Here is a 23,656-nt window from a genome sequence, read left to right as displayed (position 1 = left end):
AGAGTGTATACACATTGTTCTAATTGTATGCAATAAATCATTGCTTTTACACAAATTATACTTGCAATAGTATTTATACATGTAAATTTGATTTTATACTGTTTCTCAAATGATCAATAAAAAATTACTATATAGTCAAAAAATAAGTTTTGTTTGTTTATCGTAGACCGGACTATAGGGTATATTTTCTTTTTGTTCTTTATAATTAATTGACACGTACCTGTAATTTTTACAATTTCAACATTCATCAGAAAAACCGCTGGATAGATGTAAAAATATGTCCACACTCATTAACTGAAGGATAATAGTACTTGTGTTGTTACATATACCTTTGTTTTACTTGTAACTTGGTTTCATCGTTGAATTGTGACTTGGGTTATCGTTGATTGGAATTAAGTTGAATAGGGATCTCTCTTCTTTTGGAAAACCAGTCACAATAAAAGATAATAGAAGTGTATTAGCATTTAAAGTTTGTATTTGATTATTTCATGTCTACTTTTTACAAATGTATGCCTTATAGGACACTGACGAAAATATTATATAGATGCCCTCAGTATAAAACGTTCAAAATGTTGACAATTTCTTGGAAAATGATACCTTTTTGAAAAAAAAAAATATAATCAAGATTATAAAACATCCTTTAATTAATTGCCATTGATTATTGGTTTCCTCTTTTGATCATATAACTCCTAATGTGTCTGCGTTCTTCAAATCCCTTGTCATCAAATATTTTGGTTCGAGTGTTCCTAAATCAGGTAAATCCAGGAAAGTGCATCAGACGCATAAAATTTATTATCTGCTATTTTCATTGACGACAAAAAGAGATAGATAAATCAATAAAGACAAATATAGCAGACAAAAGACTTGAAAATATGCCAGCAGTCGTTTTAAACATACAAAACGTTTTGGAAGGTTTTCGAATGTTGTTTGCTTTTTAGGAGAAAGAAAACAAACCATTAAAATCAGTAGTATCCATGCTAATCAATGCGTTTTAGATACACATTTAAGATGTGTAATGCTGTACATATACAAAAACGTAATTATATGATAATCGTTTCAATAAAATACCCTTGTCGTATTTTATTTTACAAATTAAACATGTATTTGGTGAACAAAAAAGTTTAATGTAGCAACTTAAAGAAAAAAGAGACAAATGAATGATAAAACGATCTACCAGTTCTCAACTACGACATAATTGTTCAAGTCACGGTATGGTTTTATAACAACATTTTGCTATTCAATTTAAAACTTATTTATCATGGCTTTTTTAGGTTTTGTTGTGACATGTCCACCATACAAAATGAATTGCTTGACAAATAAATGATAACTGATTTATATCTGTATATCTTTGACATGTGCATGGTGTAATTTCCGTGTATTTTAAGTTCTGAGGATCTGAGGAGGTATATTTCTCATAAACAAGATATACGAACCTTGGTATCAAATGTTTTAAAATTGATTGTATTTTGACAGGTGTAGTATTATAGTAATACTATTTTAGACTCGAGTGTTTCTTTAGTTACATGACTGCATGGTTTTATTACCATGATTAAGTCGGTTTCTAACGGAATTATGATACATTACTGGCCAGATATTATTTATAACGAGTGTTGCCATCAAACGGTCGAAATCTTAACTCTTTTTAAGCTCTAAGAACATTTTCGGGATTATCTAGTCATTGATTTGTCCGTCGTCCGTTTGTCCATCCAAACATATTCATTACGGTTGGAATCAACGTTTTCTTTATTTAATGAAAACAAAATCTATACCGATGAAACATAAAAGGAGGGGGAAAAGCCTATTGATTTTCGAGTCAAAAGGTCAAAGTAAAAGGTCGCTGTTACTAAAATTTGTATATAAAAAGATTTCCAGAAAAGTTTAGCTTAATTAGAACGGAATTCATATTATTTGAAGAAAAAGAAATTTAAAAGAGAAGGCTTTACATGTTTGATCAATTGGTTAAAGTTCCTGGACGCGGTTTTTAAAAAAAAAAAATTTCATGAAAAGTTTAATTAAGAATTGAATGCTTCTATTTGTAAATTCATTGGGCGGTAAAAGCGTTGACTGAGGTACATTTTGTATGAAGCGCGCAAGCCCTTCATTCTAAAAATGTGCGCACGAAAAATGCTTTTACAACCCTATAAAATTACTAAAAGAAGCATTCAATACTTAAAATTACATTTTTTTGCTAAGATAATGAAAACACGATTTCTATCAAGTTTTTCTTTTATTTACCTGTGCACTTTATTGTGGAAGCTCGTGCCGTCATGAATGTTACATTTCATTTTGAAATGAAGCTTAATCTCAGAGTGACGCGAGATTGCTGTTAGCCAATCAAAATAACGTATTATAATGAAACATACATGTAATGTATTTATTTTCAAATGTTGGTCCACAATTGAAACGTATAAACATGGAATACATATAGAAGGGGGAGGACCCTTCAATTTAAAGATAATAGAACAAGCTCACAGTTGCTAAGTAAAGAAACATGCAGTCATTTTTGTTTTTGTTTTTAGGTGACTACTTCAGGTTCACTGTTTATATCAAAGTGAAAGCTAGTTTGAGACGAACAAATGCATTTCATTTTAAGGTCAATGGGTTAAGGGTTAAGGTCATAGTAACAAACATTGAGAGTAGATGCACTATATGAAATTGTAAATTTTGACATCTCTTAAGTATTGACTTTCAGGGGAAATGCTTTTGTTTTTTTTCAAGGGGCCAACAAAGGGGATTTCTGTATATCAGTATTCTCGGGTAGGCTTTTTATAAAAGCATGATAGCTGTTTATATATACATTGTGATTTAATCAAAATCTTGGATTCTAGGTGAAATTTCTTGAAATCTAAATGTTTTTGTTATTTTTTAGAAATATATTTTGGCATGTGACCCTCAAGATCTGGCGAATTATTAGCAAAAGTCAGGGGATCACTGTCAAACTGTTTAAGGGTTGCTTCAAAAGTTTTTGTTTCATAACTAATGACTCTGTAGAAAGATTTTATAACAATTTTGATCTCTTTTCGGCAATGAGATTATTAAAATGTAGAGATCTTGGGGAATTTTTTTCCTGTGTGTTAGTATGTATGTGTTTTGAGGATTTTTCATGGTCTTGACCATGATACTTACTATTGTTTACAATTTTCAATTTATATTTTTTCTGCAAAAGTTACTGGGTATCAACAACTTTGCCTTCTCTAGAGTTATTAAATGTGTATGCCAAAACATTGCCTAGATCGATAATAATTCTTGATACGATAATTCATATATAACAGTTGACTATTCATCCATTAACACTGCATTCCTCATTGTAAATGTGTAGGTTGATTAAAACAGATAGTCCACATGTGTTTCACAAAACAAGAAAAAGAAATAAGAATAAATACTCTCATTCCATCAAAATATATCTCTCAATCAAATATAAAAGCATAAAAGAAAGGTATGTTTTTAATATTTTTCCTTACTTTAGCTTGTTTTCATAAATTTTCATTTTAAAGGACATTTATCAATCGTTAACGGATTTCGCTAGTTTCAAAGAGCAGAACAAATAATGGTAATGCAAATTTACAAATATCTTCAGTTTTAAATTGACCCATACTGGCAGTAAATTTATAAATAATAAATAAGTCTATTCCTTTAAACATGCTTCAAACATTATGTTTAACAAAAATGAAATAATTTGTACCTATAGACAAGAAATTTTGGTTACTTTTGAATCAAAACTAAGATTTCAACTCCGTCAATCAAAGTTGACGTAGACGAATGTGGCCATTTTGTATGTTTCTTCTGGTCATATAGCTCATCACGTGTTTGGGTCTTATACATGTACATTCTTGGCTTTCAGATGTTCAAGTTTGAGCGTACCTGATGGAGGTACATACAGAAAAAAAGCTTTCGACGCACTTAATAATTAGTGCTATTTTCATTTATCCCTTCTTGTTTAATGCGTAAAGCCTGTTACGAAAAAATACAAAAATACCATATCGATATTAAACAAACAAATATTCAGGACTAGTCAATTACAATTTTCATGAGAAAGAAATTACTAAGGGGCGATAAATCATAAGATAAAGAACGAAAAATACATGTTACAGAATGACAAAATATTTTTTTAGCAAACAAGAAAAGATATAACAAATAAAACAACAATTCAATTTCATGTTTCTTATAGTCGAGTGTTAGTGAATTGTTGTTTATTTGTTTGTATTTTCTATTTTGATCAATGACTTTGTATGCAGTTTTTCTTTTGTTTCATTCAGAAAAACAAATTACTGCGAGACACGAATCTCGTCATAAACCTGGATAACCAAATATGAACAGAAAATGTAAACAGCAAAGAATTCTAAGGAAAAACAGGTATAAGAAAACTTTTTTAAAAAATCATATAGTTCTAAAAGCAGTATTGCAAAAGGAAATGTGTCACAAAAAGTAATCATCAGAATAAAAGTTCTAAATGTTTTTTTTTTTCATTAATCCAGACGAGAAAAGAACTATAAAGGCAATGAAATATTTTCACAACATAAACGAGATTAACTTTAGATATATATTATGTAAATCAATTTAAGCTTATATCACAACAACTTTAAGCTAATGTCACATTTCAAGATTTATTGGCAAACATTTTAAATCTTCCAATTTTATTTTGGAGTTTTGATGAAAAGAAATTTCTTTACATATATATCTATGTATATACATAATGTTTCCTCCTGAATATATAATGAGTAAACATTATAATTTCACCGACGAATATCGTAATGATTATGACATTTTCAACTTAATTCCGATACGCCTCCTGAGAAATTTTTCCGTCCTATATTATTCCCTTTTTTAAATTTTTTTTAGGGTGGAGAAAACAAATGTAACACAATAGGTTTGTTAACATTACAAAACGTGCAAGTCTTATACTGAATTGTAGGTAAAATGACGACACGCAATACTATTTTTTGTGCTTTACTGATCATGTGAAATGAAACATAAGACAATTCAAAATTATTGCCTGTTTGATGAAACATTTGAAATCATGCTGTTCCTGATCAAAGGTACGTTTTTAAGTTAAGTTCAAGTTAACCATTTATTAGATCTTTTTGTAGCTTCTTATTGAAATGGTCCTGTTGTATGTTGTTAAAATAAATAATTTGTACAACATTTTTAAATGAAAAATGTCATTGTAGTTTGTTATTAATTCGCAATGACTTTTAAATGTTGTTTTTTTTTAGTATTTTAGTGTATAAGTGTATACAACTTTCATTTACGTCCTTTTGTTCATCGTGTACAGATATAAAAGGGAATGTGGGGTTAGGAGAGGATTGAGTGCTCACAAACATGTTTAATGACGCTACATTATAACTTCGTCTGTCCCAAGTCAGTCACCTGTAATTCAGTTGTAGTCGTTGGTTGTTGTGTGTCGTTAAATTAGTTGGTATTTGTTTATTGTTTTGTCATAAATCAGATCTTTGGTATTTTTCGTTTGAATTGTTTCACTTTTTGTCATGTCGAGACCTTTTGGAGCTGACCATACGGTTTTGGCTTTGCCAAGTTTCGCAACCTTTTTTCATTATTTCATACGTGGCACCACTCCTCGCTCATTGAAATGTTTGTTGCAAAGGGAAGAATATGGTAAACGCAGAATATTTCAGCAACAATATGTGTGGGCGAAGAGTGGGGCAACTGTTCATTTTTCAATACAGCAAAAATCAGGTTTTACGATGTTCTACATTATGACGTCACTTAGGACGAAAATATGGTAAAAATATGTTTTAGTTGAAAAAAATGGACATCTTATTATATATTTTCATCAAATGTTTACCACTTTTTTTGCACTGAAATAAATTCATTGTTTAGGGCCAAAATAAGAAGTTTGTGAACCAACATGACCAACTCCTTTTTTCATGGACAAATTGGCCCAACCTTTGTGCATTATTATCGGGATTTCTGTACTCTTTTCAAGTATCTGACGACGTCAATTTTTTCAACAGTTACAAAAATCAACAAATAGGCAAACAGAAAAATAGTTTTGCAACAGGAAGATCGCCTTTTGTAGATTGCAATTCAGATAGTAAGATACTTTTAAATATCAAACGATGATAAGATGTACTTTTGTCGAAAAGCATTATACATGTTATATATAATGTATAAAATATTAGAATTATCATAACACATCATATATTATGTTTCCAATTATGGAGCTATTGAAATCAAAATTACATTGGTGTGACAATGTGATAATCATCATCAAGTTTCCTATTTTGCACGACATTATATATGCTAGTTTCATCGATCAAGAAAGAAGGATGATCAAGTTTCTTTTTAAATTGTGTTCTCTTTCTTTTCTTGAAATATAAGGCTACATATAACTGTCGACAGTTCATATCCATTTTGTCAGTTTAAACTTTATCATATGGACTTTCAATGTGCAGTGTAATTTTTGAAGATTCCTTTTTTTTTTCATTAATTCGTCCCTTTTTTTAAAATCACATTGACAAAACATATACAGGTCAATTGTTTTCCCGACATTTAGATTTCAAAAACTATCATCAGATATGTCATATTTTTTTAATACACTGTCTGCATTTGGTTTCAATTGATGATGCATATATGATTGGTCAGGGTTTTTGTTTGTGTGAGAAGATAGAGAGTACAGACTTTAGTGAAGTACGAGATTGGGGACAAAGATTGGAAAAGAATAATAAAAAATGAATATAGGTATGGTGAATTCACAACAATATGACAAAATATTATATTTTCGGTGTAACCCTTCTCGTCTATGAGTTTGTACTAACAATTACATGAGTAATTGCTTATGTTTTCAATTAAGCATATAGGTTGCACTTCTGTAAATATAGACAATGCAAGTTCCCATTCTATGGCTAAAACTGTACCACTTTTACTATGAAGTTTCGTAAAAAACTGGGGATGCTCTCAAGTGCTCCTGAAGGATGTTCATGTTGCTCAATATAATTCAAGCAGATCCTGCTCCAAGTTTGACACCCGTTAGGTTGCTCATTTAGGCACAAACCCATAATGATAAGTCTGTATGTCACATTCGAGTAAATGGAAAGAAAGACGGGATTGTGGCTGCAACAATTAGAACATATCCGTCGTCATCTGTGAAACAGATATTCAAAAACGGGCAACCAGTTCATGATAGCTTTTGGAAGGGATTTTTCAACTTTACCACTTGGAACTCTTCGTTTAATAGCTTCCTTGTGAAGTCCAACCCTCTATGAAAAACATCATGATACGAAATGCAGGCACGCCTATATATCGTATCAATTGGGAAATATATTGTTACGTTTATGGATCGTGTAAATTCTTTTTTGTTTTCATTTTTAGCTATTATATTTACCTGGGTTGTTCTTAATTTTCGCGGGGAATATTTTTTTCGTACTAGAGACTTGATATCCAGACCTGGATATTTAAACTTCGTCTGGACATTATTTCTTTATATAGGGGAAAACATTCGTACTGGGAAGTTGTACCTAATATGATTTGATTCTTTTGTTAAAGTTTGTCAAACATTTCTTAATTGATATTTACAGTTTCCGTACCACTAAATATAAGGAATTGTACACTAGCTAGTTGTTTTATGATCATTGGGTTTAAAATGAGAAGGGGTACATTTTAATAGCGATATTTTAATAGTGATGGTTACTTTGAGAGAGATATTTTAGAGTAACAGTCGTCGTTCATTGGAAATGATAGTTTTCATACATTACTCTCGTTGGGCCGGGATTTTAATGGGAATTGATATAATGCGATGTCTTTTTTACTTGACTGACTTGGGTCCCTGGTTCATAAGATTAGGTTCATGTTCTAGTGTAACAAAGTCAGTTGGAACCAGTTAGTATATTTTTTTTTTATCCCGGAAGTCGGAATGTTTGACGTCATGAAGTTAGTTTTTGTAATAACAACTAGTTATATAGTTGATAATTAGGTAATCGGTCACGTTTAAATTTCTAGTCATTATGTGAATTTAGTATTTTAAACAAACCTTTAGCACTAAGGCCAAGCACGTTCACTTAACTTGGTTAATTTTATTATGTTTTTTAAGTGAAGTTCGAGTATGAAAATGTATTGAATATTCAAGGATTACATTTCATTCGGAAATACCGCAATGTTTGTGTTTTATATTCTTTATCTATTAAATAAATAAATCGTTGTCAAAGCCTATCCCAGCACCCCACCTCCATAGATCACAAAGTGTTTCGAACATCTATTTAGACCAATTAGAATTAACTAATTGACCATGGCCATGTCCATCGTCAGGAGCCCAAGTCATTGCATGGTGACATTTATTCTTAAAAATACTGTAATTTTTATAAGGGGCTCGACTCCTCGTGATCTGTTTTACTAATACTTTTCTAAACACATAGTATAGAATATATTTTCATGATTTGCAACATGTTAATTACCAAGAGTTGCAGATGTTACTGTGTCTTTCAAGTTTTTATGCCTACGGAAAAAGAAACGAGATCTTTTATCAAAAGGTCTTTTATTGTTCCGATGGACAAAGCTTTTAGCCTTGAGTTAAAAATACTTCATGGCCTGATTTCTTTTAAAAATTCCACAAAAAAATGTGATTCATTAATACATCATCACCACGGACAATTTTTCACTGCTATCTTATTCCCGCCTATCAAACCACGTGAATGTGGGCGGATCTTTGTTCAAGGTTTTTATCATGTGTAAACCAAGAAATTCTTCAGCCTCCAAATGTGATCTCAACAAAGGCACCTAGCCAAGAGAATCACCCAATGTAAACTAAAAAATGGCACGTCGTTTTAATAGAAATGCTAAAAAGCAAAAATTCTGATTCTACAATAAAAAAGAACGGAATGAATATAATATGCAGCAAAAAGCTGCACATGCAAAAAATCATGTAATTAATCTATCAAAACGCAAATTATCAAATCAGGAATATATCCTGTTGGCAAAAGGCTTGACCTTTATACCAACGCCGTCAAGCAAAAATTCAAAAATGTCTATACTAAAAGACTACACTGAGTTTGCTAGAAAATTACGATAATGATATATGCTCAGTCAAGAAAAAAACTGACCTTCATCTATTTCGTAGCAATACAGAATATAAACCTGTTCTACGTGCCATACGTTGGAATACTATACCAATTTAACGCAGCTTGAATTATCTTTTCTACCAATAGAAACAAATAGTAAAAACAATCTTACTAAAGAACAGCACTACGCAATTTGAAAAATGATAAAATAATAGTATACAAAAGGCAGATAAAAATTCAAATTGTGTTATTTTAGACAGACTAGACTACATAACCGAAGTCACAAGACAACTAAATACTCAACATTACTGCCAATTAGATTCATTTACATAGCAGAATTGAAAACCCAGGTCATTGAGTATGTTAAATCGTTAAACGACCAATGTATTATCGACAACATATCATTAACATTTTAAACAAATGGTCAAAAATTAAGAGATGCACTTCTAGGGAGAATTTATATTCTTCAAAAAAGGCACCGTGTTGAGACGGAGACGTTCAAACAAATACAATATGATTGATTAAATGAATTAAATGTAATTCCACCTGGCAGACCAGTTATATCACAGTGTGGTTCCGTACCTGAACTTATCAGTCATTCATTATGTTGATTATTTTCTTATACATATAGTTCAAAATCAGTCTACATATATGACAGATACTACATCTTTCATTAATATCATTGAGAAATTAAAACTTATGGCAAATAGACTTTTTGTTTCGTATGATATAACACAGATGTTTACTCATCTTCCTCAAGCTGCTTTATTAAATGCTGTTGAACAAGCCTATGACAATTTTGACAAATCAGACTTCAAAGTCAAAGCTCCGCCGGTCAATGTATTATTACATCTGTTGAGAATCATTTTAGAAAACAATATTTTTGATTTTGATGGGAAAATATATAAACAAATAATGGTACGGCAATTGGTGCAATCCCTTCACCGGAAATATGTGACATACTTATGTTCGAAATAATGAAACAAATAATTTCTGCATTTCAACATAAAGATAAAATATTCTGTCATAGCAAATATAGGGACGATGGATTCATAATATATGATGGAACATCAGATGATATTACAGAATTGTTTCGTCCTGCAAATAATTATAACCTCTTATTAAAGTTCATCTATGAAATCTCAAACGATAAAATGTCGTTCTTAGATGTTGATGTAATTAAAGGTCAAAGATTTACAACACATAGCATTCTTGACCTTGAAATACATTTTAAAGAAACAAATTCTTATCTCTATCTGCATAGAAATAGCTGTCACTCACAGCATGTATTCCGAGGATTTATTAAAGGTGAAGAAATACGGCAGATTAGAAACGCAAGTGACCATAACAAATTGATAAACAATCTAACTAATGTCAAAGTGAAATTATTAGATAGGGGTTATGATAACGTCGAAATAGATGATAGTATTACTGATGCTTTATCAATTACCCATACTGAATTATTACAGCAAAATAAATTGAAGGAAACAGAAAATATTCCGTTAGTTTGAATAACTAAACATAACCCATATATACGTAAAATAAAAAAAACGTATCATGAAACACTGGCATTTATTGCAGTTTGATAATGATTGTGCCCCTGATGATGGCAGACCTGTCATACTATCTAGATCTATTGATGAATAATTAAAATATGAATATATCAATATATATGTTACAGTGAATTTGTATAATCAGTGATTATGTAGAATCCCTGATTTTTCAGGGAATATGTAGAATCACTAAACTCATTAGTGATTATATATAATTCCTGATATTGACCAGTGATTTTACATAATCACTGAACATTTTACTTATTATTTTACAAATTCCCTAATACGATTTCAGGGATTATCAATAATAACAAAAATCAAATTAAGTGAACAGTTTTATTCAACTATTTAACCACATTATTTCACAAGCAAATGATAATGGCAGAGGAAAAAAAATATACAAGATATGGACAAGGAACAAATACAGTGTTTTTTTTTTATTTTGATGACAAAAGAACCTAGTAAAAAGTAAAATCACAAAAATACTGAACTCCGAGTAAAGAAGACAAAATATTACTATCTGCTGACAAATAAATATCTAAATTGTTTTATGCTGCCACCATGGCTACTATCCTTTATATTTCTTACATTTTACACTCTTTACGGCATTTTTCATTACTATAGGAGAGGGTGGAGGTTATTGAGCATGGATCTAAAAAAACATAATCTAAAATATCTGAAGAAAAAATATTTTGTGTAAAGAAATAGCTGTAAAAACTAGATATACAAAAACAAAAGTACCATTTATAATATGCACATTTATACTACTTGCGTCTCATTAGTATACTATTTTTTTTTATAACAAATCAGTGATTGATTCGTTGGGATGGGAGGCGTTGTGCAAAGAGGGGATAAATGAACATGAACATGAAATTCAAACTGAGAGAACTAATACAATAAAATTCTGCTCGGATCTTACACCAAAAATCAGTTCAAGGCTGCTGTTTCCTTTTTTTAGCTCACCTGGCCCGAAGGGCCAAGTGAGCTATTCTCATCACTTGGCGTCCGTTGTCCGTCGTCGTCGTCGTTAACTTTTTACATTTTGAACTTCTTCTATAGAACCACTGAATGGAATGAAACCAAACATGGCATGAATGTTCCTTATGAGGTGCTGACCAATTGTTGTTACTTTGTATTATACATGAATAATTTTCATATTTGATTATATTAAATAATGCATATTAAGATAATTACCATCCCAAGGTTTAACTGCCGAAACAATAAAGTAGTTTTGGGTCCTTTCAGGCAATATGGGATGCGTGGTTGCATGGGTGTTTTATAATAACAAAACATTATGTTTTTTAAGTGAAGTTCGAGTATGAAAATGTATTGAATATTAAAGGATTACATTTCATAAAGAGATACCGCGATGTTTGTGTTTTATTTTCTTTATCTATTAAATATGAAATTGTTTTATCAATCTTGGTTATTTTTTATAAGAGCGAAACAATTGCTTGGCGCAATTGTCACCTGTTGCCATTTGTAGGTTTCTGACACCTGGTTCTTTTTATTATTATAAAACACCCATGCAACCACGCATTCCATATTGCCTCATAGGACCCGACACTACTTTAGTGTTTCGGCAGTTAAAGATTGGGATGGTCATCTTAAGATTTCAACAAATCGTTGTCAAAGTCTATCCCAGCAGTCCAACTCCATAGATCACAAATATGAAAGTACAAGGTCGGTGAAAAATTTGCGTGTTTTACTTATCTACGTTTCAATATCGATTACATAAAAAAGAGGTGAAATACTTCCTGTTTAATATCGATTTTTTCATTAAATGTAACGAAATATATTCCTCATGAAAGGTAAATTTTTAGTAAAGTACAAAACTTTAGTTGTTTAAAAGTAAGTTTAAAAAAAAAGTAAGAGTTGAAAATTAAAGGTTTACTTGTACATGTGTTTTATATTATTATATAACACTTTAAAAAAAGTCTTGTAGGACATAGTGTCATTGCAGTTTGTTGATTTAATGCGTACATTGTACTGATAATACTTTATTGTTTGGGTATGTTAGTGTGATGTGAAAATGTCTATAACTTCATTGACAACTCACTCATCTTTCGAGTATTGTATGGGCATTATAATACGTATTATTATTAATATTTTTATTATTCATTCATTTTAATTTGTTTAAGTCTTTTTCATTTTATTTCATTTAATGGTATATTGCAAATGTATCACCACCTACTGAAGGTACTTTTCTATCCTACATAATAACATATCATTGTATATTGAATACATACACACATAACTATGTCACTTGATTTCATTATTGATATGTTAGCACAAAACTGTTTGGAATGTTAGATCAAACAACAGTGTTACTTATCCAAACAACTGTTATGTTGACAGTTACTGCACAACGTAAGTCATTTAAAGAATGTCCGTTTGATATCAAGTTGCTCGTTATTGTAAATCTTTAACTATTTTAACATTGTTGGGTCCATGTAATGAAACTTTAGATTTTCAAATTTTGGTATTTGGTACATTAATTAGAAAATTAAATATTATTTCGAACTTTTGAATACTTATCAAATTACATAACTTTACATTCTTTCTGTTATTCTATCATATGGTGACTTTTCCGACAGGACATTTTGAACGATATATGATAATTACTTGATAGTATAAGGTGATATCATACCAAAGACATACAATGTCAATTTCTAATTAATTATTTACACTTACACATACGCACATTGCTATACTTATTTCTAAACTTAATGTTTGTACTTTTTCTTTTTTTTCACTCTACTTAATTTTTTTATATGAATATGTATCAAACGAGATGTGGGATATACGTTAATGAAACAGCAATCAAACAACACAAAAAAAAACAAGACATCTGAATGTAAATACTCAACAATATTTTCATCTTTTTGTTGCAAAAGTTACGACAGTATCTAACTGCGAATGGTTTGAAAACAATTTTAAGTTTTATCGCTGAAACAAACGTCTATATCTATCAATAAGAAATAATGATGTTTTGCTCTCAATTCAAAGATTCAGTAAAATTTGGAACATTTTCATGCAGCGTGAATTGAACCTGATTATTTGGTCTTCATCAAAATCAAATGTTATTGTTACTTTTTAGAAAAGTTCTGCTTGCTAGTAACACCATTAATTTTTTTTCATAAATTTGGAGTCATAATTCTCATTGGACTTTTCATTTACTGAGGAAAAAGTGGGTATTAACTTTCGCACAATATTCCCTATTCAATAAAGGTACTTTTTATCCACGTCAGCAAAAGAATATACCGATAAGGAAAGATTTAAGAATGCAAGAAAACATACGAATATTAAAAATCTGTGACCATGTTCAAAAATCCGTGCAAATGCCAGTCCTAGCAGTATAAGAAGAATACGCGTAGTCCCGTTTTCACTATCATACTTCCATGTTTATGGGAATGTGACATTGTGGTCAACATTGTAATTTGGATATTACTTAAATAATAGTAGTTTGTATAATAATGAACATTTGTACTTTGTTTGAAGTTGATACGACTAAAACGACCTTAACTAAAACTTTAACCTGATACGAGAAGAACGAAGGGCGGAAAAATGACGGACGCAGCAGACAGAACGGAAAACATAATTTCACTTTTACAATCGTATGCTGGGTATACAGACGTTAGTACATACACTAGTATTAATAGTGATTTGTTTGTAATTAAAGTGCATTATAAAATACAATTCAGTGACATTCATATCTCAAGATTTAGAGCTACCATTTCGACATCTTTCCCTTTATTAAACAAGGTACCGTTGCAAGCCGAGATGGGAACAATGTGTGCAATGTACCTGAAAACAAGGATCTAAGAATAAAGAACATCTAAATTTCAGGGACTGTTGGGTATCACCATCATTAACAACAAAGCTTTTTAAATATTTACATGAAAAATGAAAGTATTTTTATGACTAATTATTAGTATTTATTCTTATATTACAGTTAACCTTACACCATTCGGCAACGGTTCTCAAAGTTCCTATATTAGTGATGTAGATGGTAATCCCGAATACGCAGTAAACCCGCCAATGTCAAATGAATATAGTTTAGACAAGTGTTCAAGCTCAACAGAGAAAGTAGGTCAGGCTAGGGGAGCATGGTGGATATTTGAGTTTTCTTTCGACACAGCATATATTACAGATATAACAATTTACTACAGGGAAAACAGTAAGTAAAATCAATCAATTTATAATACGAGTATCATAATTATATTCGAAAAAGTTTTTCACCATCTATTGTATACTCAAGTGTTACTTTTCTTTATTTCAATAACAATGTGTTTTCGTTTTATCAGTCGGCAATGATATAGTTGGCATCAATATTTTAATGTATTGTGAAAATGATTCAGAAACTGTCAGGACAACTGTTCTAGATAATATGAACAATCACTAGTAACAATGGTTCTCATGTCTACTTTAAAATATTGTTAAATAGAGGCTATTTTATGTTTTAAAAGCTCTACCCTAGAACAAATTTTGACCGTTCTAATTTAGTGAAGTTCTTTCAAAATTATATTATAGAACTGATTCTGACAGTTCTGTCTAAAGAACAGTTTTTATAATATCAAACACACTATTCTAGGAATACAGTTGTTACTTTTTATGAATATTTAGTTCATCTCTTACTTTAATAGTATCATCTTCGGTTTCATTAACTTACTTTTTGTTTATTAGTTTATAGATTTGTGTCACAGAATTAATTAGCGTATCTTATTTGAACTGTAAAATTGTCTTCTAAAAATTTATATATAATTTTTTTTTTATACAACATACTGGAATATGTTTTTTTCTCTTTTTTAAAAAAAAGTGGTTTTTTTTTCATTAGAATTGATTTTATATATGTCAGAGAAATGCAGATACGTTCATTGAAAGTACTTTCACAATAAGACACGATAAATATTGTATTGGGTAATTAAACTATTATCTAATCCTTTTATTAATCATTTCCTCAATTAAAATTGGTAACTACTGCGTCCTCTTATTTCTCTACGACTACAATAGTTCTGAGTCTTGATCAGAAAAATGCTGATCATAACGTAGTTTTAAACTGTTATACCTTAGAATATATGCTAACAGTTCTCCCCTCTTCCCTCTCAACTGTATGACAAGAACTGTTATGACATATCTTTAAATATCATGGAATTACAATTCAGCACAATGTGCATTCACTGAATGATTGAACAACACAAAAGAACATGATTCTACGTAGTGAATGATTTAATTATCATTGTTGTCAGTACAAGAATTGGATTCAACGTATGGCACGAGTCGATTATCGCTGCTGTTAGTGCACGGATTGGATTATACGTATGGTATAAGTTAATTATCACTGTTGCTAGTACAAGGGTTAAACCATTGTCGTGATGTCAGCCTATTCATTTACCGTGGATTATTTTTCTAGAATCAACGCTTTCTAAATCTGTCGCTGAGATGGATTCACCAAATTATATTCAATTGTTTCCTTTGTGTGCCTAATTTCATTAAGTTTGAATTAGCTAATTTACTGATTTCTGTTCACTAATGGAATTATTTGAAAACCTACCTTTAATTTTTGTAATTTGTATATGCCTTCACTGGGAATCGAACCGTCCTTGAAATCTTTTATGTGTGACTGACATCAACATATTGACGAAACCTCTCGGCTACCAATTGGTTACAATTTAAATGTCTACTTTATATTTATCAATAAACATATGATATACATTGGTACAACGGACACACAGGGCTTGTCCCTTTATATATACATAATAGGCAATCGTATAGTATAAGTTGGTAGCCGTGAGGTTAGCATGGTTAAGATCAATGAGTTAAAGAGTTAAGTTAAAGGTAGGGACTTGTCGGTTAAGGTTCGAATCCCTGTATTCTCTTTGTTGTCCCTATTCTTTAGTTTTTCTGTTTTTTTCTTATTTTGTATGTAATTGTGGATATTTTTGTAAAAATAGCGAGTTTTACCGTTTTTTTATTATTATTATTGGCTATTTCACATATTGAAAACGAAAATGATTACATTCAATTTGCCCATATTTGTTTTATAAATATAGTAAGATTTCATCTGTTTTACTACATAATTTTACAAATGTTTATTCGCAAGTTCCTATGCGAGTAAATCGTGATGTGCCTAGAATTAGGCTTCTTGCTCGAAATTTCAGTAACATATTTATTATATATACTTTATATGTGCTCTTTGGTCAGGTTGTTGTCTCTTTGACACATTCCCCATTTCCATTCTCAATTTTATAAGATATAAGTTCGAATATATCTTACTTTGTAAACACAGATAATATTCAGATGCCTGATAATTTATAGGCAGACGTGTTGTGTTATATTTGTATTTTTCTAACCAATTAGTTGTGATCTTATATTTAGTAAATGCATCGTTGAACATTATACCATGCTTATTTAAACTCACTTACAATACCTTCTAATTAAGAAAAGGCTTTAATTTTGAAAAGACAATAACACAATAGTTTAAGTTATAGATACAATGAATAAGCGTTGATTCATGAACAACAAACCATTTGCCCTCCAGGACAAGAATCAACGCTTATTCATTGTATCTATATTACTTAAATTCTACGTAGTGCATGAGTGAATTTTCATTGTTGTTAGTACAAGGGTTGAATTCTATGTAGTGCATTAATGAATTATCACTGTTGTTAGTGCACGAATTGGATTATACGTATGGTATAAGTTAATTATCACTGTAATGTTGCTAGTACAAGGGTTGAATTCTACGTAGTGCATGCGTGAATTATCACTGTTGTTAGTACAAGGGTTGAAATATATGTAGTGCATGCGTGAATTATCACTGTTGTTAGTACAAGGGTTGGACTCTACGTATTGCATGAATTGATTATCACTGTTGTTAGAACAAGGGTTTAATTCTACGTAGTGCATGAGTGAATTATCACTGTTGTTAGTACAAGGGTTGAATTCTACGTAGTGCATGAGTGAATTATCACTGTTGTTAGTACAAGGGTTGGATTCTACGTAGTGCATGAGTGAATTATCACTGTTGTTAGTACAAGGGTTGAATTATACGTAGTGCATGAGTGAATTATCACTGTTGTTAGTACAAGGGTTGGATTCTACGTAGTGCATGAGTTGATTATCACTGTTGTTAGTACAAGGGTATGATTCTACGTAGTGCATGAGAGAATTATCACTGTAGTTAGTACAAAGATTGAATTCTACGTAGTGCATGAGTGAATTATCACTGTTGTTAGTACAAGGGTTGGATTCTATGTAGTGCATGAGTTGATTATCACTCTTGTTAGTACAAGGGTTTAATTTTAAGTAGTGCATGAGTGAATTATCACTGTTGTTAGTACAAGGGTTGAATTCTACGTAGTGCATGAGTGAACCATCACTGTTGTTAGTACAAGGGCTGGATTCTACGTAGTGCATGAGTGAATTATCACTGTTGTTAGTACAAGGGTTGGATTCTATGTAGTGCATGAGTTGATTATCACTGTTGTTAGTACAAGGGTATAATTTTACGTAGTGCATGAGTGAATTATCACTGTTGTTAGTACAAGGGTTGAATTCTACGTAGTGCATGAGTGAACCATCACTGTTGTTAGTACAAGGGCTGGATTCTACGTAGTGCATGAGTTGATTATCACTGTTGTTAGTACAAGGGTATGATTCTACGTAGTGCATGAGAGAATTATCACTGTTGTTAGTACAAGGGTTGAATTCTACGTAGTGCATGAGTGAATTATCACTGTTGTTAGTACAGGGTTTTGATTCTACGTAGTGCATGAGTGAATTATCACTGTTGTTAGTACAAGGGTTTGATTCTACGTAGTGCATGAGTGAATCATCACTGTTGTTACTACAGGGGTTGGATTCTTGATAAAACAATGAAAGCGAATAATGTATTATTACCGGAATATAAGAGCTATATGATAAAAAGGAGCCTGAAAATAGCGATATCTATCTAATGTCAATTTTGCCTTAGAGAGTTGGAACATTACTTTTTAAAACAAATCTCAATTAACTTATTAACGGGGAATTAAATTGCCTAAGTACGTTATAAATCATGTCAGTACCAAAGCACTAACTATACTTCTTGTAGATCTTGTATTGCTCTATCATTTGTACTGTTTACCCTTTCTCTCTACCAAGAAGTTTTTTCAGTGAGTAGACAAAACGCTCGTTAAAAATAATTATTTTAACCGTTACACGAATCAGCAGATTGTATAATGCTTTCAATTGATGCTGTCTATCTATCACAGTACTTTTCAAGATAATTGATAATGTGCGAAAATTTCCTTTTTTAAATATGTAAAAAGCTAATAACTTATATTAGGATTCAGATTACGATTTCAAGCATGTGACTTTTTAAAGATCTTGTATTGGGGATAATTTTGGCATTGTACTGGTGTTTGTCTATCGTTTGCATCTTTAGATAGATAAGCATAGCAAAGACTGGGTAAAATCAAGATTCTTATTTAAAATTGAATAAAACGATATTCACCATATTGATTTATTTATCAAACGTATATTGCTGTTTATTATTGCTGTAAACATTTCTATATATTTATATATATGATAGTTTCACAAAAAAGACTAGAATTGTTCGAAACAAAACATTCATTTGCGATAACGCTTTGTATGACTCGTCTGACAGTTTTAGTCTAACTAGAAGGTAGGCAGACCTTGACACATATATATATGATTATTTTTGTCCCGTCAGATTTTCTACATTTGTTACGGTTTTGAAGATATCTGACGATTATTTACATTATACCCCTATTTTTTTCTTTTGCCGTGACAGCCATGTTTATGCCGATCGTGTATTCGCAATTAACTTTTTAAGTAATACCCTAAGGTCAGTAAGGATGATTGTGGATAAGTTTGGTTGAGATAATCAAGGTGGTATCGGAGTAGACGATTTTCCAAAAAAAAACATAACACGACCGAATTTTTATTATTATTTCATGGAAAAATACCTAGAAATCATATATTTTTTTTCAAATGGGCATACATAAACCTATCATTTGAGACCTGGAGCGACATTTTGTAAACCGGAAGTAGCATATTATCTCCCTTATTACAGGCATAAGTATATACAAACTATATATTTTTAAAAAATCAGTGTGAATAAAACTATCATATGAGACCGGAAGTGACATTTTATAAACCGGAAGTACCAAAGTATCTCCCTTTTTACAGGCAAAAGTATATATAAACCATATATTTTTGGAATCAGTGTAAATAAAGCTATCATATGAGACTGGAAGTGACATTTTATAAACCGGAAGTTGGCCGTTATCTCCCTCATTTCAGGCAAAAGTATATAGAACCATATACTTATTGAATCAGTATGAATAAACCTATGATTTGACGCCGATAGTAACTTTGAGTAAACAATAAGTAGCTTTTTATAAATTATTTAGAAAATTGATGTGGAAAGACCTTCAATTGTTCTTTAAACAATTGGTTTTTAATTTTAATGTTATTTGTTTTTAGTTATTGCAGGTCAGATTTTCATTTTCAAAACCCGTCTGCTACCCTATCTCCCGCGCATGATAAACAATAACGAAAAAAACAATTATGACAGACAGCAACCGACGACAACAACAGAATTAAAGGCTCGTGACTTTGAACAGGACTACAAAAATTGTGACTGAGTTGAATATGTATTCGAGTGCTACACCCCCTCAGACACCAGGGTGGTGTAAAATCACTTCATAAGAACAAAGTCGTTATTTTTCTAATGTAACCACGTAAAACGTTGGTAAAATTAACATGTTTTCTTCTGTATAAATGATCGAGGAATTAAAAAGTTCATATACAAAATAAATGTCAAAATTCAGACAATATTCATGCAATAACTACAACGTAGGTAGAGTAGTCATTGATTGATTGATTGATTGATTGATTGATTGATTGATTGATTGATTGATTGATTGATTGATTGATTGATTGGAAGGGCTTTGCTCATGTAACTCCGCACACTATTCAAGACCAATTGAGAATCCTTTTTTTATTATCATTATTATGTTTTGTATTATTCTAATAATTTTGTTGTCTTACATTTGTCATTTCACCAATGAAAGTTACACTAAATCTTGCCTGTGTATTAAATTAAGTTGTAAACTTCTTGGAATTACATAATGGCCATCCAAATACAATGGGACACGCAATTATGTGAAAAATGAAAATGTATTTGTCATTCAATAACCTGAGTATGTCTCAACCGTTTTAATGATGATATCCACTTAATTGGCAAACTACCATAGTTTCCGGTGATGATTCTGCATAAATCTCTATGGAAAAGCACAGTTTGAGCACAAGTTTCTAAAAGAATATTTGAACTTAATGACTTTTTATAATGTTGTAACCTGTAATGTAAAGATGTGAAATTTAATGATATTAAACACAATTTAGAAAGTACAAGAAGAAGATATTTTATTTTCTTTCAAATCAATGGGATCACAAAGAGCATATTACAATATAAGACATTATTTTAAACAACAGCAAACAACAATAATCAAATATACACACAAAGAAAACACAGTTTGAATATATAAACTACATATGAATATACATAAATTTGTAAGTGTAATGCCTCCTTCTCAGGCACACCCTAACATAAAAAAGTGCTTTTAATGATTTGGCAATTCAGTGGATATCTTGCTTAACTCCAAAAGCCATCATGGAGTTAGACGCATATGTAATAGTATGAATAATTTGGTTAAAATATCATGAGAAGATGCACAAAACTGGAATGTCATTTTTGTGTCTGATGCAGAGGGGTTGGTACAAATTGTAAGGTGACCCGACTGCAAACAAGTGTTTTAGAAGAACTTTAAAGTGCAGAATGTCACACCTTCGTGTAGTTGAATATGATTAAATCTTACATTTAAACAAAATACTTTAAACTATATTTTATCTTTCATGCTAATAACACATTCCAACTATAAATGTAGTATAGAAATAAACTTCAATAAAGTCAATACATCATTTGACGTTATGTTAATAGTTCCTGACGTAGTCACAAGTAGACGTTATACCTCTATAAACCTGGTAATGTCATGGCGGGTCACATATGTGCAGTGATCACTAGTTCGCAATTGTTTGTAATTGTTATTCTAGGTCTTCTTGTCGTCTCTCTCTTGTACCACAAATTCTTCACAGCAGTTCTAAAAAACCACAAGTTAAATGATAAACTTTTATAATATGTACAGCTTATTTGTTTGGTGTGCATATATATTTTTTTTGTGAATGGGGTCTATAGAGGAGTTCTCAGAGTAACCCACACAAATGTTAGGAATATATAATCCCAATAGAAAAATTCCTACTCTAAAATTACTTGTCGAATAACCGATTATAGAATCCCATTAGAAAAATTCCTATTTTCTAGTTTACTCATTTTAACAAAATGAATTGTTGAATAACCTTAATCATGTATACCCGTAATAAATATTTAGAACGAACTTTCGAATAGTCAATCAAAATTAAAAATAAATCAATGAATAAGTTAATTATAGAAAACTTACTTGTAAGCAAAGGCCTGCACAGAAACAAATAAACTTCCCACTCCCCGCAATTTGATTAGACATGAGGAATTGAAGTTGTAAAAGCAGATTATACCTAATTATTAATCTTAGTCTTAAAAGGAAAAATAAACAGTTTTACTATTTTCTATTGTCGATATTTTCCTTGTCGTTTTTTTTACGAAATATAAATTGTTGACACCAGCAAACAATGTGGACTAGCATATCATTCCTACAAGTCAGTTTTTGTTGTTGAAACCTTAGCACGAACAGCAAAACAGGTAAACGAAAACTCCGTTTAATCAGCCAATTTGTCACTTTTTGTTTGATATTTGGAGTCAATTTTGAATAGCATAATATAACCATTATACAATTTTTGTTTCTCAAAATTTATATTTTATTCAACAACAAAAAAATTTAAGTTTTTCACCCCGAGCATGTTCACATTCATAAAAAAGTCGGTTTTTCTTGAATAAACATGTAGGTTTCAACACTATAGTTGATTGGTCGAGCTAATCTCGACTTATATTACGACATAAAAGTGCTAACGGACGGACAGACAGTCAGAGTGAATATTATACAGTACTACCGACTTGTCGTCGGGGCCCTTATAAACTATGTAAATCTGTTAAGTGGACTAACACGTATATCTCAATGTCACATCGTATATAGATGAGTCATGTAATGTCAAAGATACGATGAAACCTGAGTTACTATCATTTATTACAGACCTCCAAAGAGGGCAAAAAACTGAAAATATACAAAAATGAAATTTACTCAACACAATGTCCAAAATCGACAATTTTCACACACAAATAGTACAATTGATTATATTATTAACAATGTTCTCCATACATTGAAAAATGTGTTAAGCTTAAAAAACAACAAAAATTATCAAAAAGTACCATAACATTACATTTTGAATAACAAAGTTTAAACACGAAAAACGTTTCAGACACATACTGTTTTAAGAAATAACGTACACCGAAATATATAGCACTAATGGCGTTTCATAAACAAAATATTTTGACAAACTGACGAGATGATATCGAAAATCGAGAATATAGAAGTTTAAATTGACTAGTGTATAATAAATGCATGAATAAAAATAACAATCATACACATATTGGAATGGTTAATTTATCATGTAAAATGCAAAATAAGTGTGACATGAGAAATGACTCCTGAGAATCGTTTGAAATCACAATTAAATTCAAATGGACGGACCTTAGACTTTAAACACGTATTTCCGACATACTAAAGACGATTATAAACTACAGTATTAATAAAAAAAAAAGCACCCTGTGGAGGGTTGAACACCATGAAAACGAAGTTTTGCCGAGTGGCAGACATCAATGACTAAAATCGACATAAAGACGGACAGATCCGTATTTTCCAGAGTGTGACATTATATTCCCCTCTGAATCCAAAACTGAAATCACCAATTCATAAACAAAATTGAAAATAACATGAAAAAAATTATCTGCATTATCAATGCAAAATGTTCTAACTGTAAAACATGTTCTGACTATCTAAAGATTCAACGAGTTAAAGTTATAATCACAATCACAAA

General features: G+C 30.8%; 1 protein-coding gene across 3 annotated transcripts in view; it reads left to right on the top strand.

Annotated features, from left to right (window-relative positions):
* Positions 1–4,958: 4,958 nt before the first annotated feature.
* Positions 4,959–23,656, top strand: part of LOC127718317 (hepatocyte growth factor receptor-like) — a 132,076-nt gene continuing 113,378 nt past the window's right edge. For all 3 annotated transcript variants that reach the window (XM_052224310.1, XM_052224317.1, XM_052224326.1), the window contains exons 1-3: positions 4,959–5,036; positions 12,855–12,934; positions 14,520–14,744. In XM_052224310.1, the coding sequence (XP_052080270.1) occupies positions 12,871–12,934; positions 14,520–14,744 (289 nt within the window). In that variant the 5' untranslated portion in view covers positions 4,959–5,036; positions 12,855–12,870. The remainder of the gene's footprint in view (positions 5,037–12,854; positions 12,935–14,519; positions 14,745–23,656) is intronic.

The sequence above is a fragment of the Mytilus californianus genome, unplaced genomic scaffold (genome assembly GCF_021869535.1).
Source record: "Mytilus californianus isolate M0D057914Y unplaced genomic scaffold, xbMytCali1.0.p SCAF_1, whole genome shotgun sequence".
Taxonomy (NCBI): Eukaryota; Metazoa; Mollusca; class Bivalvia; order Mytilida; family Mytilidae; genus Mytilus; species Mytilus californianus.
The sequence above is the reverse complement of the archived record's forward strand: the minus strand, read 5'-3'. Positions and strand labels throughout refer to the sequence as shown.